Source organism: Phocoena phocoena, chromosome 13, assembly GCF_963924675.1.
Source record: "Phocoena phocoena chromosome 13, mPhoPho1.1, whole genome shotgun sequence".
NCBI classification, from domain to species: domain Eukaryota; kingdom Metazoa; phylum Chordata; class Mammalia; order Artiodactyla; family Phocoenidae; genus Phocoena; species Phocoena phocoena.
The window spans coordinates 49,765,793-49,784,464 of NC_089231.1; the positions used below are offsets into that span (position 1 = coordinate 49,765,793).

At 40.7% G+C, this 18,672-nt stretch overlaps 1 protein-coding gene across 1 annotated transcript; it reads right to left on the bottom strand.

Moving 5' to 3' along the window:
* Positions 1-550: 550 nt before the first annotated feature.
* On the bottom strand, positions 551-6,485 carry HRH4 (histamine receptor H4). The gene is given in 4 exon segments (XM_065889458.1): positions 551-706; positions 708-1,358; positions 6,021-6,184; positions 6,416-6,485. Coding segments are annotated over 4 exon segments (1,041 nt in total).
* Positions 6,486-18,672: the final 12,187 nt, after the last annotated feature.

Consider the following 18,672-nt stretch of genomic DNA (forward strand, 5'->3'; position numbering starts at 1 on the left):
GAGTCTGGAAGTACACATGCCCTCTGCTCTTCTATCTGGCACCCTCAACCCCTGTCCTGCCAACTCAAACCCTAATTCGCCTGCTCAGTGACCATAACAGTTACCCACCCCCAGCAAAGAGGGCACAAGAGCTCTTTTTTTCTACTGTATACTTTAGGGAATGATCTTAAAACGTGACGAGTTTTCATCACTGTAAAATAAAAAAGGGAAATTCGCTTAAGACTGTAGCAAACACTGAACATAGAAAACCAAAATTCTTGAATTTCACAATCAACGTTATTTAAGATCTAAAAGACAAAGAAGAGGTGATGACTAAGAAAAATATAGTGCTTTTGTGATTATGAGTTTACAAAAATATTACTGTCAATTTCTAATTATGCTGTTGTTATTCACCGGAATAATTTTCCACTGACTTCTAGGTTCCAGGTATTTTTTTCTAAGTTTTCAAGTGTTATGATTTTCTGGATTTTTTCAGTAGAGTGGAAAGGGCAAGATGAAAGCCAGATTCATTTAGGTGAGAGCAAGACTGAAATTTATATAGGCACAAAGATTAAGAGGACGTTGACCGATTGTGTGATGGTATGGACTGCTTTTTCACACAAAATATTTTCAAGAAAGCCTTCTGAAAACGCTTGTGACACAGCGAATACAAAAAAGGATTGTCAAAGGAATTGAACCTCTGGAGCCAAAATGTGAACTCATACACAGCTGTTGCTGACAGACTGAGGTCTGTGGGGGGATATTGAACGAATAATTGTGAACAGAGAGTAGGGAGCCCAGCAAGTGGCAAAAACACCTAAGAGAATGGCCAGTGACTTGGCTAATTTCCTGCCTCTGCACAACTCAAGATGTTCCCTTTGTTGAAGAACTCGGGAATCTGAATGGGAGAGGGAGCCCGTTTTGGAAGCAGTTACACTATTTGGCTGGGCTGTTAAGGAAAACAAGAGCCTGCTGTTTCTTCTTGGTTTCTCCGAACGAAGGGATGCTGCTGCTTCCTCTGGGTTAGAAAAAGATGTCCTTGAAAACAGTCCACTCCTGAATGAGCGTCCATAGCTACTGGAAGAGACAGAAGTGAATCTAGAGTGCCACCTGCTGAGATTACCACACTTCCGTAGGCTCCAGTAAATATACATGTTGAAATAAGCCATTAACAAGACTGGGATCATGAATTCCAAGAGTACCATGAGGGCAAGGATATACCATTCTGTTAGGAATCCAGGTTCACAATCCCCCTTCCCATTCTTCCAGGCCTCTGAAACTAGAATTATTGGCCCATGCACTAAGAAGGCCACTACCCAGACGGCCACCATCCAAACCACAGTCTTCAAGATCCCAGTGTGTTGAGCTCCGTAAGACACCTAAAAGAAACCAAGTAAGTTATTTTCAATACAATGAGTATATGTTGATTGCACAAAGCATACCACTGGCCCTCAGGAGTTTCAGGAATGTGCAAAGCAGGGATATTCACTGAATTTGGGTAACATGATCTGGGCCAGGGCAGAGGGTTCGATTTCGGTGGACCCTGGGCCAAGATGTAGACTTTCTTAGCAGTTCAAGGTTAAACCTCTGACACTATAGAAAATGTCATGGTCAATATCTAAAATAAGAATGCAGTCTTCCTAGTCCACAGACACTAACCTGAACTGTTAACTGAAACTAAATGCCTGTTTTCACGGTGTTTTATTGTTGTTTGTTTGTTTTTTTGTGGTACGCGGACCTCTCACTGTTGTGGCCTCTCCCGTTGTGGAGCACAGGCTCCGGACGCGCAAGCTCAGCGGCCATGGCTCACGTGCCCAGCCGCTCCGCGGCATGTGGGATCCTCCCGGACCGGGGCACGAACCCGTGTCCCCTGCATCGGCAGAGCGGACTCTCAACTACTGCGCCACCAGGGAAGCCCTTTCACAGTGTTTTTAACTTGCCAGCTGGATCATGAGCAGCAATTTTTTTAATGAATTGGAATAATCAGTGTCAGAATGCATCACACATCCTAAAGATATGTATTGTTTGATGAAACTTTTGCTTTGGGAATATAGATGTACATAGAGAACGAGAAATGTATGTACTGAATCATAGTGTAAAATGCATTTATCACGGAAGTCACAGAAAAGTTTAAAAGACATTGGCTTTTCTATATCCAGTATTTAGGAAGAATCTACTCTGCCGTTTATGCTGAGCCTTCCAGGTGGGGTCAAAAAGAGAAGAACTCTTATGTTACTCCCACAAGATGACACACAAAAAGAAAGTTTAAACCAGCTGTGGGGAGATACTACAGTGTTACTGAGCGTGACCAAATCATTTCTTTCTACAAACGTATCTACCCGACAAAAATGGTGCCAAAGCAGTGGTGGCCAGCCACTGGAGAGACATGGCTGTGGTGAGTGCCACGGTCTTTTTATAGGGGTGAAGAAAGTTCTAAGTCCACTTGGTCACAAGGACAGTCTTCTGTAAGGGAAAATGGGATTCTATGAGGGAGGATTGCTCTTGGATCACAAGACCCATGACTTTTGATTGATTCTGAAATCTTCTATAAGAAATCTAAAATGCCAACCACACTGTATGAGGGATAAACGTATGACCCAAGACTTTCTTAAGGGGACCTAGAGCACACAACCTGTCTGGACACCTTTTAGATCAGTAAGTTTCCTTCCAGCCCAAATATTCCATGTTTTTCTGCCTTTTGCACTCAAGGGAAAGGAAATGATTTACCCGTGAAGTTGGAACACACTTCCCTTTCACCATCTCTCAAGTGCTATTTTCTCTGTGAGTTTTCAAGTCTTGTTCTAAAGTGGTTTCTAATTTTTATTAAAGGGGTGTAACAATGCCCAGCACTGTCTTTCTTTGATGGATTGTACATGCTGGGAAGGGTTCACCAATTGGCTAGAGGTAAAAGGAGGCCGGTTTAAAAAAAAAAATTATTTTTAAAAAATGCAGAGACGTGGGGTTTTCTTTTTCTTTTTTTGGCTTTTTCCAAATTACTGGTATTTCTGAGGCTAAGCTAAAGTGCCTATGGTGCTGACCACAAGCTCACATGTACAATACATTATTTTGCCTTCTGCTTCTCATACCACTAATTAATACTTGCGCTAAATCTAATGATTATGAAGATGGTAACAATACCCAGATGGTCATAAACTGCATTTAGTTTTTTAATTGCTCTGTTCAGCCTTTGTAATGATATGATGCAATATGCTGGAAAGTAATCTCTTTTCTATTATGCATAAGGTCAAATGGGATAATGGACATCCAAGGGAATTGAGAAGATGATGCCAATCTCTTCATCTCTGGGTAGCATTTTTAACAGATAACAGTTCAAGCATTGCTTAAATCCAGGCCCGTGCCTCCCTGAAATCCATCAGTGGCCCACTTCTCACCCACTACAGAATATGTCCATTATTCAGGATGTTGTCTCTTACCCTGCTTCCTTCCCCACCTCAATAAGATATCCAAACATTCCGTCAATCCGGTTTCTTTTGGGAGGCAGAGCAACCCCTGGAACTTGCTGGTATTAATAATGAGATGGGATTGCAGAGCCGTTCTAAGTGCCTGTCATGCACTGCCATGTGCATCGAGCCTTCCTTCCCCAAACTATTGTCAGATTTCCATTTCCCAAGCCCAGCCTGCCGCCTTCCCCTATTACAATGTCTCCTCTACTTTTAGCTACAGCAAGAGCTCAATTCCGCATGATCACTTCCTATGAGCTCCTGTGGTCTTTAAAGGCTTCCTTCTGGCTTCATAGAGCTGTGTTGGAACTCAGCCAACAGAGGTGGGAGTGCTGCCTGAGCACCCCCGTGAGCATTCATACACTCATGCATGGAGCACTTTTTACACTTGACTCTGTGCTGTGTACCAGGGACCCGGATCCAGCTGACCTAGCCCTCACCAAGTTTACAGCCTCCATTGCCAGGGGAATTTCTCAGGGCAAGACCAAGAAACAAGCCCGCCTATTTTCTCTCTGGACATCACTCCTCAACTCTCTGTAACTTCTAAACCCTTTTTCTAACTGGGCAAGCCATCCCTTACCCTAACACAAAGCTGAGGTTGCCTCAAGAGCTTGGATGTTCCGTGAAGAAATGTCCCAGTGAACACTAACTAGGAACACTCAGTGAAGATTAAAAAGAAAACCCAGAAAGAAAAGAAAATTTTAAAGTACAAATTAAAGATTTAAAGAAAGATTATTAATTAGAGCACTGCTTTTCAAACATTTTGATTGTGACCTAAAGTAAGAAATACATTTTATACCCTAATGAAGTATACAGACAGAAGTATTCATAAACAATACTTACCTTTATTATGAACAAGGTACTCTGATATTTTATACTCTGACTTAAGTTCTATTGTACTTCTTTCCATATTTTTTCATTCTACGAAAAAGTGACATAATAACCCACTGAACTGATTTCATGACTCAATAATGGATTACTATCTGTTTGAAAAATCTGAGATTATAGGCTTCTGGATGGCTAATCCAAACTGATCTGTACTCTCTCCAGAGTTCGTCCAGAACAAACTGCAGTGGACTCTGGTACAAATAAAGTACTCAATGTCAAGTGTCTGGCTGTCCCACCACATCCATTCTCTACTTCTTCCTCACCATATGGCAGCTCAGCTAGAGGCCACACTTCCCAGCTTCCCTTGCAGTAAGGTAAGACCACATGACTAAATTTCACCAATGAAAGGTGAGTGGAAATGATTGTGTGATTCTGCACTACTTGGTTAAAAGAAAATCCCTTACCCTGGACTTCTGCCTTTTGCCCTTCCTTTCTAGAACCTGGAGTGACAAGAGCATGATTTGGACCGTGCAGAGGAGGTTAATGACTTAGGGTGGGTGGGGGTCAGCAAACCACTGTCCATGGAGCAAGTGTGGCCCACCACCTGTTTGGATAATGAAGTTTTATTTGAGCAGTTGCAAGAGACACCATAGGTCCCTGCTCTAGAGGGTACAGAGCCTGGGTCCCTGGGTGAGTTCCTGGAGCAGAGCTTTCCCATCTTCCTGAACTGTTCTATGAGAGAAAAGTTAGTTTCTGTCTTGTCCGGTCTCAGCATTTTGGAGTCTCTTTGTTACAGCAGTTTATCCTTGCCTTGTCCAGTGCGCCCTCCCGATCCTGTCTGCCTCCAAGCTGCACACCTCTCCCAGGACAAAACTGTCACTGTCCTCTCAATGCCTCCAGCACCACACTTAGTCCCTTTGTTTATGGATCTGTCTCCACATTAGACTGTTATGCTCCTCAAAAAGAAAGACTCTGGAGATTCAGTTTTGTGTCCTTAGCAAAATCCCTGTCACACAGTCGTTTCCCACACATTTGGATCCCTGGGACTCAGGAGTGAAGGAAGTTTCCCATCTAGGTCTCAAAGACTTCAGATCACCATCCATGTTTCTGTGACCTCTTCCCATCCCTCATCCTTATTAACATCAACCTTATTCTCTCCTTTATTCTATTGCTGATAAATTTAGCTTAAGAACTGTCATGAGCTAGTTGATGAGACTGTTCTAAATCTTGGGTAAGTTCAGACTTTCTTGGCATGGGTCCTAAACTGGCACTGGTTAGTTTCTGGTTAGTGCTACTGTATAACCTATAGCTTCCCTGTATACTGTCTTTTCCTTTGGTCATTCAAAATTAATTTTCTCGCGACATTCAGAAGTCTGGGAGTCTTTCTAATCACCCACCAAGTTCCATCCTGAAGAAAACATTCAGGTCTCAAGTTGTCTAAGGAGTTGAACAGATGAACCTACTGTGAGACTCATGCATATCCAATCTACTACGGACTCAATTTACCACTTCTCACAACTTGCCTTGGATTTTGGTGGACACCTTCCCATTTTAGTGGTACATAAGGGAGTGACCTAACCAAATCACACAGAAAATGTTCACTAAGCCCCAATGAAAACTTGGTGCTAGATAACAAAAGGGTAACAGGCTTCTCTAAGTTTTGCCAATTAAACAAAAAAATTTTTTGCTTGGGGACCCAAAATTTACAAGTATATAATCTTCTAAGGAGGATAAATTAATATTTTGACTTACAGCATTTGAGACTGACTGGTATTGAGCAAAGCTGATGAGTACAATGTTATACACAGATGTTGTGCACAAAAGATAGTCAATAGTGAGCCAAAATGCACAGATGTTATCTTCAAACTTCCAGTTGAACAGCCTGTGAGGGATGTACAAAGGAATGGAGATCACACCTGTACAGGGTAAAAATGAGGGTAAAGAAAAATAGCACATATCAATGAATATGAAGAGACATAGGAACACAACACAATGAACTCTCTGAACTGACCAAAAAGATCTTGATTATAATTTAGAAGTTCATGGTATTTCATCAACAAACTCAGGACTGATCTCATACACATTCTTTAAATACCATTTTTAAAATAGCTGTCACAAACATTGTACCTTCAATGGCTTCTTATTACTTTCCAAATTAAGTTCAGGTCCCAACATGTATTTCCAGCCATGTACAGCACACATCATCTTTGTGTTCATGATCCAACCCAAACAGGATGGGCCACCCTTCCCCCATTATACATCTCACATTGTCACATCTCTTTGCCTTTGCCAACAACATTCTTTCTTCCTAGAATATCCTCCTCTCTTCTACAGAGAAGTCTATTTAATTCCTTCTAATTCTTCACTTAGTTTAAAAAGTGGCATCCTCCTTATCATCTTTCCTGGAACTTCCTGGGTAGAAGTGACCCCTCTGTCACTTGCCCTCTCCTGGCACTTCACTCATCTCTCCCCATCTCATGTACAAATATATCCTACTTTATATCGTTGTCATATGTCAACTTGTTTCTCCTGAGGACTGGGACTGTGTGGGAAGTCGATCTTTGTATTTTTCACAACATCCAGGGTTGACCAATGGCTCGCACGTTTAACTCAAGGAAATTAATAACAGCTAATAGGTATTGTGCAATTACCAGATGCCAGACATTGTGCTATGTATATTACATATATCATCTCATTTAACATTCATAGAAACTTTGTGAGGTAGGCACCATGCTGAGTTAGCAGGTAAGGAATCTGAAGTTCAGAAAGGAGACATTATTAGCCCAAGTAAGGGAAAAATTGGATTTGAAACCAAGCAATGTGATTTCATAACCCCTGACTTTAACTACTACCCTTCACCAAATGAACAAATACCTGAGTGATTCAACTCAGCACAGAAACTGCTTCATTGTGGAAAATGACTGAACTGGGTTCCTTTTCCTTTAGCCTTATAGGGGTTTTCAGTTGTATTGACATTTCAGACAGGTGGTCTACTCACTAAGAAAATAATCTATTAAGTGGACGCTCGGTTGAAATCTTATTTTGTTGGATATCTTCATATTTTATGAAGGTACTTGGCAGGAATTCCCATTTTCCATATGAGAACCAAGTTAACCTATCATGAAGAACAATAGTAAAGATAAAAGAAAGGAAAGGAAAGATTGAAGGAAACCCTTCATTCTCCCAACACAAGATGACATGAGCACCCCAATGTTCATTGCAGCACTATTTACAATAGCCAGGTCATGGAAGCAACCTAAATGCCCATCAACAGATGAATGGATAAAGAAGATGTGGTACATATATACAATGGAATATTACTCAGCCATAAAAAGGAATGAATTTGGGTCATTTTTAGTCATGTGGATGCACCTAGACTGTCATACAAAGTGAAGTAAATCAGAAAGAGAAAAACAAATATCGTATATTAATGCATATATGTGGAATCTAGAAAAATGGTACAGATGAACTGGTTTGCAAGGCAGAAATAGAGACACAGATGTAAAGAACAAACGTATGGACACCAAGGTGGGAAAGCAGGGCAGGGGTGCTGGTGGTGGGATGAATTGGGAGATTGGGATTGACATATATACACTGAATATGTATAAAATAGATAACCAATAAGAACCTGCTGTATAATAAATAAAATAAAAATTTTTTAATGTATATTTTAAAGATAATTATTGTAAAAAAAAAAAGACATGCCACCATGAAACTCTTAGAAGAGAACATAGGCAAAACATTCTCTGACATAAATCATACCAATCGTTTTTCTTAGGTCAGTCTCCCAAGGCAATAGAAATAAAAGCAAAAATAAACAAATGGAACCTAATCAAACTTATGAGCTGCTGTACAGCAATGAAACCATACACTAAATGAAAAGACAACCTACAGACTGGGAGAAGATATTTGCAAATGATCTGACTGATAAGGGCTCAATTTCCAAAATATATAAACAGCTCATACAACTCAATAACAAAAAAACACAACCCAATCAAAAATGGACAGAAGACCTAAATAGACATTTCTCCAAAGAAGACATAGAGATGGCCAACAGGTACATGAAAGGATGCTCAACATTGCTAATTATTAGAGAAATGCAAATCAAAACAACAATGAGGTACTACCTCACTCCAGTCAGAATGACCATCATTAAAAAGTCTACAAATAACAAATACTGGAGAGGGTGTGGAGAAAAGAGAACCCTCTTACACTGTTGGTGGGAATGTAAATTGGTACAGCCACTATGGAAAACAGTATGGAGGTTCCTCAAAAAACTTAAAATAGAGTTGCCATATGATCCTGCAATCCCAATCCTGGGCATATATCCAGACAAAACTATAATTCGAAAAGATACATGCACCCAATACTCATTGAAGCACTATTTACAATAGGCAAGCGAGGGAAACAACCTAAAAAAAAAAAAAAAGAAGACATGAGGATATAAAGGTGTTGTTTTAGAACCAGTGTAAGGAAATGCAGAACTTAGTGTCCTGTACCTAGATTTACATACAAATATGAGAGACAAGACACCATTGAGAAGAGTTGTATGGTCAGTTCTTACCTGTAGTTCAAATTGCCTGCTTGTTTTACATTTTAACTGTATGTGTATGTATGTATATGTGTGTGTGTATATATATCTTTTAGGATTCTAAATATTTCTGGCATATTATTTTTTTAATTGAAGTATAGTTGATTTACAGTATTGTGTTAGTTTCAGGTGTACACCATAGTGATTCAGTGATTTCGAAGATTATACTCCATTATAGGTTATTACAAGATAATGGGTGTAATTCTTTAAGCTTCCTTATGGTGCCTTCCATCTCAAAGGGGTGTGTGTGTGTGTGTGTGTGTGTGCACCCGTGGTATCTCAGGGTCACCTGAGATAAATCAAAGTATCTTCAAAACAGAGAAATTTATTATATTTTGGCCCAGAGTTGTGGCTTCCAATGTTCCCGACAGGAGCATTTTCCACATACACACTCATTTCCTCCCCTGGATGGGAAAGAAGAGCGGGATGCCACCAGTCATTTGCATTACAGATGCCATTGTCTATTTATTGATAATGTTTTTCACAAACTTTCTGAATTAGGTAAAAGAGAAAGGTGTGTTCAAAACCTCTGGAGCTGCTTGAAATAGCAGTTAATTGAAAACAGGCTCAAGTCTATTCCTTTTGTTTTAATGAAACCCTGCTGTCACCTTGAGTTTTTTGGGATGGTTTAATACGAACGTCACGCTCAGTTCCTCTGTCTTGTTGAGTGGCTTTGCGGCTCCTTCCAAAGGAGTTTCAGAACCTGAAACCATGAACCTGAAATACATCTGTGATATACCCACTCCTAGGTGTTTCCATAACTTCCACTCTGGAGTCATGCTTCTGGGTCAAATAGACTTGATAAGAAAAACGAATAGCCAGGTCCTTGAAAAGAGCCATAAGTCTTTGGCATGACCAATTGTGACAGTGGGAAGATAGGGGAGTGAGGGAAAACAAGCTATATTAAAAGAAGATGGTAAAGCAAATAAAAAGGAGGTGAAGGAACCAGGGGGAGGAGAGAAGAAGCCCTCTGCTACTCCCTCCACCCCTAGCTCACTCTGCTCCACCCTATCTGGCATCAAATACACCGTACACACACCCTCAGATTCTTGCATGGGTTTCCTGGGCATGAACAACTCTTCCCTCAGAGGCTCCTTTTGTTTACTCCAATGCATCTTCCTCAGTGAGCCGTACCCCTGAGGTTTACATTGCAACCTCTACCTCTAACACATTTCCTCCCTGCTATTATGTTTTTCTCAGTAGCAATGATCAACCTCTAAAATGCTATGTAGTTTTATTTACTTATTTATACTGTTTACGTTCCTCTCCCCACCCCTGATCCCAGGAAAAATACAAGCACCATGAGGGTAAGGATTTTTGTCTGTATTTTCACTGATATACCCCCAACACCTAAATGGGTGCCTGGTTCAAAATAAATCAGTATGGGATGAATGAATAGATGAGGATGGGAAAGCCCAGTTTGCGTAAAAATTGTCACCAGTCCGGTATCGCCCATTCTTTCTGAAGCCAGTTAAGAAGCTGCATCTTCCATGAGAAAATGATAATCGAAAGGTCAGGGAAGGGACTTCCCTGGTGGTCCAGTGGTTAAGACTCCATGCTTCCACTGCAGGGGGAGAGGGTTTGATCCCTGGTGGGGAAACTAAAATCCCACATGCCAGGCCAAGTGGCACAGTCAAAAAAAAAAAAAAAAGGTGTGAGGAGCTAAAAGCCCTAATGAATTCTTTGGGCCAACAGAGGAGTGTGTAGATAACAGTGATTGTATAGAGGGTATTATGGAACTCTGTGCTTCAGAGCTGCAAAGGGCCCTGCTCAAGTATTTACCAGGGTACTGACCAGCACAGTATGTGGGGAAATGTTCTCAGACAGGAAGAAGAACCGCTCAAAAAAGATTAGAAGGAACAATACCCAGGGGTCACAAGGGGCCAGTTACAGACTTTGTTCCCACCAGCCAGACTGACAAAACTCAATTCACGGGGCACTGGGTAATATATTCAGAAAGGTCTTGCCTCAGTAGTCAGAAATAGGTAGCCCTATACTGAATACTGCTTGGATCCTGCCTCACAAATCTTAAAAGCAAGATCTGAAAGGACCAAACCAGTTAATGGAAGCTCTGACCACAGCTCAAGAATATTTATAGAACATAAAAATATCCAGTCCCCAGCAAGGTAAAATGTATAATGTCTGGAATCCAATTAAGAATTAACAGGCATGCCAAGAAGCATGCAAATAAGACCCATAATGCAGAGAAAAATCAATCAGTTGAAACCACCCATAACTGACATAGATATTAGAATTAATAGAGAAGGATATTAAAGCAGTTATTATAGCTGTATTCCATATTTTTAAACAGATATATAAAGAAATAAAATTATTTTTAAAAGACCCAAATCAAATTTCTAGAAATGAAAACTGAAATGTCTGAACTAAAAATACATTACAACGGATTAATGACAAATCAGAAATTGCAGAAGAAAAGATTAGTGAATTTGAACATATAGCAAAGTAAACTACCCAAAATAAAAAACGGATAAAGGAGAATTTTTTTTTCAATTTAACAGAGCTTCAGGGGAGGGATAAATTGGAAGTTTGGGATTGACATACACACTACTATATATAAAACAGATAACTAATAAGGACCTACTGTATAGCACAGGGAACTCTACTCAGTACTCTGTAACAGCCTATATGGGAAAAGAATCTAAAAAAGAGTAGATATATGTATGTGTATAATTGATTCACTTTGCTGTACACCTGAAACTAACACAACATTGCAAATCAACTATACTCCAATAAAAATTAAAAAATAGGGCTTCCCTGGTGGCACAGTGGTTGAGAGTCTGCCTGCTGATGCAGGGGACACAGGTTCGAGCCCTGGTCTGGGAGGATCCCACATGCCACAGAGCAGCTGGGCCCATGAGCCACAACTACTGAGCCTGCGCGTCTGGAGCCTGTGCTCCTCAACAAGAGAGGCCACGATAGTGAGAGGCCCGTGCACTGCGATGGAGAGTGGCCCCCACTTGCCACAACTAGAGAAAGCCCTCGCACAGAAACGAAGACCCAACACAGCAAAAATAAATAAAAAATATATTAATAAACTCCTACCCCCAACATCTTCTTTAAAAAAGATTAATTAATTAAAAAATAAATAAAGGAGATGCTGCACCCGTCAAAAATTTAACAGAGCTTCACTAAGCTGTAGGACAACTTCAAGGGACCTAATATATGCCTACAGAAGTCCCTGCAGGAAAGTAGAGAGCAGGGAACAGAAGAAAAAAATTGCAGAAATAATGGGCAAAAGCTTTCAAAATTTGATGAAGACTATAAACCAAGAAGTTCAATGAACCTCAAACACAAGAAACATGATGAAAACTGCACAAAGCACATCAAATCAAACTGTTCAAAACCAGTGTTTAAAAAAAAAATCTTAAGAGCAGCCAGAGGAGGGAAAATTACATACAAAATAAAAAAGATACGGATGACAGCAGATTTCCCATCAGAAACAATGTAAGCAAGAAGATACTAGTCCAACATCTTTCAAGGGCTGAAAGAAAAAATATGTCAACCTAGAATTCTGTACCTAATAAAAATAACTTTCAAAAACAAAGGCAAAATAAGGAATTTTTCAGATGTATAAGAGCTGAAAGGATTCATCATCAACAAACTAGCACTACAAGAAGTGTGAAAGGAAGTTCTTCAGGCAGAAGGAAAATGAATCCAAATGGGCATAGGAATCTATACAAAGGAATGAAGAACAACAGAAATGGAGGTTTTCTTGCTTGTCTCTCCTAGTAGAAATAAGTTGCTAAGGGCTAAGGCTGCATTTTGTTTCATTCTGTTTTATTAAAGTATGATATACACAACAAAAGTACATAAATCGGGACTCCTCCAGCGGTCCAGTGGCTAAGACTCCACCTTACAATGCAGGGGGTGCAGGTTCGATCCCTGGCTGGGGAACTAAGATCCCACATGCTGCACAGTGTGGCCAAAATTTAAAAAGCAAACAAAAGTATATAAATCATAAGTGTATAAAGTACACAAGTTATAGATGTATAACTGATTAATTTCAAATTGAACATAAATTTGTAACCACCACCCAAATCAAGAAACACTCAACCCTCATGGGTAAGACTATCCTGACATCTATAATCATAAATTAACTGTGCCTATTTTTGTATTTTATAAATGAAATTATACATTCAAAATTTACATTAGAATTGGGAGATTGGGATTGACATATATACCCTAATATGTATAAAATGGATAACTAATAAGAACCTGCTGTATAAAAAAATAAAATAAAATTCAAAAAAAATTTACATTAAAATACTTCACATATATTCTATATGACATGATTAAATTATAAAGAAATTTATATATTCTACTCTACTATAATTTATTAATTTCATTTGCAATGCTTTTAAATTTATTAGTGAAGAATAAAAGGAATTGGTTGCATTTCCCCTTTCTTTACAATTTCACTGGAAGGGAAAAAACTTTTCTTTCTCACTTGGTAACCATAGCCTGAGCCTGGAGCTTCCTTATTGGACAATTCTACTTCATATGTACTCTTTAGGTATACACTTCAAAAACCAAGAATAGGATCTGGGTAATAAAAAGGTAAATACCTCTGAGTTCAGAACTTACATGTCTTTCATATATACATAGTTTCCCAAAGGAGAAAGACTCTGATGAAGCAAGAGGCAAGCTATCTCTCCCCACTCCATCCCATTCTCCTTATATCAGACTTGATAGAAACTTAGAGTAAATTTAGCCTTCCTAGCTACATCTCTTCAGATCAAGGTCCTCAGTTCACTGCCCATGCAGGCAACAGTAAGTAAAATAGTATCACATTCAGTTGACTTATTTTATTTATCACTTTCAAAGTAGTAGGTTAACAGAAAATTGGAATGGTTAACTAACACACCTGCTTAAGAAGATGGGCATGACAAAGAAGCAAAGCACTGGTTTACAAACCTCCAGCATTGTGTTTTGCAATGTAAGGTGAGGGGAACTAAAAATAGGTTTCTGTTAGATAGATGATTACACTTTTGTGGTGGAATTAAGGAGAAAGGTTTACGCTTTACAGGAATTTACATATGTCTTCCTTACTTCGCCAAAATTTTCTTTCTCAGTAGTGGTTAGTCCCTAAAACTAGAGCTACCATTGAGAATCCCAAAGTCTGGTAATATTCCAAAGAAAAGGCAGTATGTATATTAATTTGAACCTAAATACAAAAATTCCAAAGAGATAGTGGGATGAATTATCTATTCCCTGCACCTTGCCAAGCTGGGACTAATTATGCAAATGTTTGTTGCCTCTTGAAAGGGATAATCCCATTTCTCTGTATTGGACCAAAGGGAAAATCGTGGAATATCTCATCTTTTTTTACAATTTATTTTATTGAAATGTAGTTGATTTACAGTGTTGTGTTAGTTTCTTCTGTACAGCAAAGTGACTCAATTATATATATATTCTTTTTCATATCCTTTTCCATTATGGTTTGTCATAGGGTATTGAATATTGTTCCCTATGCCATACAGTAGGACCTTGTTTTTTAGGAGTATCTCATCTTGTACCAACCATATAGACCAGCCCAGTGACTTAACCAGAGAGACCTACATTAAGGAGAAATGTTTGGATTAAAGTAGTGATAAATGGGGCTTCCCTGGTGGCACAGTGGTTGAGAGTCCGCCTGCCAATGCAGGGGACACGAGTTCGTGCCCCGGTCCGGGAAGATCCCACATGCTGTGGAGCGGCTGGGCCTGTGAGCCATGGCCGCTGAGCCTGCGCGTCCAGAGCCTGTGCTCCGCAACGGGAGAGGCCACAACAGTGAGAGGCCCACGTACCGCAAAAAATAAATAAAATAAAGTAGTGATAAATGGAAGAAAGTTGAAATTGTTGCTGAGGGGAGGGTAGCTAATAAATGGGTGTTAAAAAGGGAACATCTAATAAATTCTGGTGCCTTAAGAGAAGCATAGAGCATGAGAATATTATTCTCTCTTAGCTTTGACTCAGATACCCTTTAGGTGAAGGACTCAGTTATCAAAATCTCCTCTTTTGAATAACCAAGAAGTAGAATAGCCAACCCAGTGAACATATATAACTTCTGAGAGTGGTCTGTGTCCTCATAATGGAGGAACAGGTGGAAGGTCTGACTGTAATCACATGGAACGATACTAAGGTGGCTATGTCTTTTGGTTCCCATTTCATAGGATAGAGCTATTACTGAGACCTGAGTTAGGAAGAAAACCATGAGAATATATATCCAGTTGAATCTGAACAACACTGATTAATAATAATCTAGGTGAACAGTTGCATGGCCATTAATTTTGATGGTGAAGGTTTAAGGAAGGTACTGGAGTATGACAGTAAAAGTTCATCTTCTACATGTTCCATCTGTCAAAACATTGTGTGTAAAAATAGCTCCTTTGGGCTTCCCTGGTGGCGCAGTGGTTGGGAGTCCGCCTGCCGATGCAGGGGACACGGGTTCGTGCCCCGGTCCGGGAAGATCCCACATGTCGCGGAGCAGCTGGGCCCGGGAGCCATGGCCGCTGAGCCTGCGCATCTGGAGCCTGTGCTCCGCAACAGGAGAGGCCACAACAGTGAGAGGCCCACGTACCGCAAAATAAAAAAAAAAAAAAAAAAATAGCTCCTTTGCCCAGCATTGTGGGTGGAAAGCCATAAAGACGTAGAGGAACAATTGGGACACTTGGATCACTGAAAAAGGAAAAGAATTTATTATAACTTGTTGGGCCCACATTCCTAAGAGTGAAAAGCCAGAAAGTCTATGTGGATGGCTGTGGGAAGCTCTATGGCATATCCAAACCAAAGTCGGTTTAGTGGTAACAACTACTCACGGGACCTTAGCCTAATGGGGTCAATGTGATCAGGTCCCAGGTTTATTTCCTAAATGTAAGAAGCTAATACTCAGTGTCAACAGAGGGTCTGGTGGATCAAACAGCTTTTGCCTCCTAAAAAAAGAGAGCCATAGGAGAATTAGGAGCCGGGCTAGGAGTAATTGATGAAGAGGAATTCACTTTTAATGAGGAATGATATTTTGAAGAAAACAAATGCTTCTGGAGCAAATGGGGAACCTCCAAGGCATTTTCCTCCAGGAGGAAAGTTAAGGATGACAACTGGATGGCAACACAGCACTGGGAAAATGGGCTTTGCAATCAGAGCAGACACCAAGATAACCTGCCCAAACTCAGCAATGGGAACGAGCTTGTATATCAGCACAGCTGGGCTCTTTGGAATCTTAATTCAAAGGAGTCTGAGCTATCTGAGGCCCAAGAGCCAGAGATTCTCACGTATGGGAGATGTGTGGGCTACATAGTCTGCGGAAATTTGTAATTGGAGAACGCGACCTCTCGAGGCGCTCTTTAACAATGCAACTGAGGGCGAACCGTTCTTTTCCTCTAACATTATTCACGGGCATTGGACAAACTTTAAACAGGACTAGAGGGCTCCCCAAGGAGAAGAGATAAACCCAGCTGTGGGACACGCCTCACTGGGAACCACTATCTCTCAAGCCATGTATCAGAGAAAAGGAATTTGACTGTGTTTTCAAGAGGTTTGGAGTCCTAAAATAATAGAGACATGGTCTCTAACCTAAATTCCTATGAGAAAAGATAGATTTTATTGAGATGGACAAAATAATGATATGTAACTATGTCTGATTTATATTGTACCGTGTATCCATGATACTGCTGTATGGTGTAATACACAAATCATAGGTAAATTTAATATTGTAGAAGCTAATCAAATTTATGATATTACTGAGGTGGTTGATCAAATGTTGTGAGATTAGATTAAAACTCCCTCATGATGTTATCCCTATGGAGGAGAAGTGGCCTGAAGAAACTTTACACTTGATGACTGACAATTAGTAGAGTCTCTCTCACCCAACAGATGTGTACATTAAAGTGCAGATTACTGTAAGTCAGGGAAACCAAAGTATTATGAAGTTAGTCCAAAAAATGAGAAAGTTTGGGCTACTCTGTGCTAATATTATTGGATTGTTCATCTGTTTAAATCCATACCAACCTCTTGTTAGTTATTATAGATGTTTGCAATTTGGTGAATTTTGATTGTCTCTGTGATTAAATGATGCTTTAAGGCAAGTAATTACTGTCAAACCAAGAGTTATCATTAGGTCTAAAAAGGCCTTGCTCATAGGTCAGGGAGCTAGACTGTGCTGTGAGGGATAATTCCAGAAGACCTGGAGTTGGCCAGATCAAGACATGAAATGTGCTGATTAATAGTGTTGCTTTGTAACCATGAGTCTGAGGAGTTTCTGGCCAGTCTGTTCCAGCTTTCAGCATTGTTTATTGGTAAGAGTGAGATGATTTGTACCTGGTCTTCATGAGACCTCAGAGAGCTGTTGGGGCCAATTATGTAGCAAGAATATGCCTATGTGACCTGCAAGGTATAAGAAACCCTGGCTGAGTCTCCGATTCTGGCTCCCTAGTTTCAAGGTGTTCCCTGTCAGTTTGTCCTGGTCCTAGAGAGGAAGCACATATGTATGGCCTTTACAAAAAGAGGACATCTGGAGCTCAGGCCTGACTTCTCCAAACCCCTCACTGTAAAGCAGCCTTGCGCTGTGATGCCTATCTTTCCTCTATGCTGATGCTGTATCAGAACCCCTTCCTGCAATAAGCCACAGATTTGTAAGCATTTTCATTTTGGTTCCTGTGAGTCTTCCTTAGTGATCGAACCCTGTCTAGCTGTCACCATTAGTGCAGTTAAATTCCAGATACTTTAGGAAAAAAAGCAGTTACAGCCATGATTTCTCACCCTCATCTCCTCCTCACCTCCCCACCCCCATGCTACACACAGACAGACACAGACACACACACACACACGTGCATACACACACTCTCCTGGGACAACAGCTCACATCTCTTGCCCAGCAGAAAGCAGACAGCCTAAATGATGTACAGTGGAAACTTGAGTCTGTCAAAAATTGCAAGATACAAGAAAATACTGGGACTTGATCTTTTCTCTGGGGGTTGGCGGGGGGGTAGGGAATCCCAGGAAATAGAGGGGAAAGGGCTTTGCTAAGAAATGGGGGTGATTAAAGAAGAAAGACAAGAAGGATGAGGCAGAAGAAAAATGAAAAGTAAGTCTGAGAGAGCCTTCACTTAGAGCACTGCTAAAGGCTTATGTCCTCACTCCTTGTGAGCCCAAGAAGGCTGAGTCACAAGACCAATGGCATAATACCCAAGCCACTCTCCCTCCACAGCACTGGCCAGACTCTACTGAACGTTTACAGTGAAGAGCTACCTAAACTTGTCTTAAGGATCAGTGTGTGTTCAGAACCAACAAAAGAGAAGAAGAGGGCTTCCCTGGTGGCGCAGTGGTTGAGAGTCCGCCTGCCGATGCAGGGGTCAAGGGTTCGTGCACCGGTCCGGGAAGATCCCACATGCCACGGAGCGGCTGGGCCCGTGAGCCATGGCCACTGAGCCTGCGCATCCAGAGCCTGTGCTCTGCAACGGGAGAGGCCCCAACAGTGAGAGGCCCGCGTAATGCAAAAAGAAAAAAAAAAAAAGAGAGAAGAGCCCAGAGCAGATAAGGAGCAGCAAAGTTGACAGGTGTCTTAATTTATGTTATCCCACAAGCAGATCCTGAGACAAAGATCTGTACAAGTAGTTTATTTGAGATATGATTCCAAGAGTAGGGGAAAAATAGTAGTGGGAGAAGAGCGGGGAAAGGAAGCAAGCCAAGAAGGGTGCTTTGAAGTTATACTTTGACTAATGAAATCTTAATCCTACTGGGACACTCTGGAAGCCAGTGTAGAACATCCTCCTCAGAGTTATTCCCGTAGTTGTGAGGGAGCCATAAATCATTGGC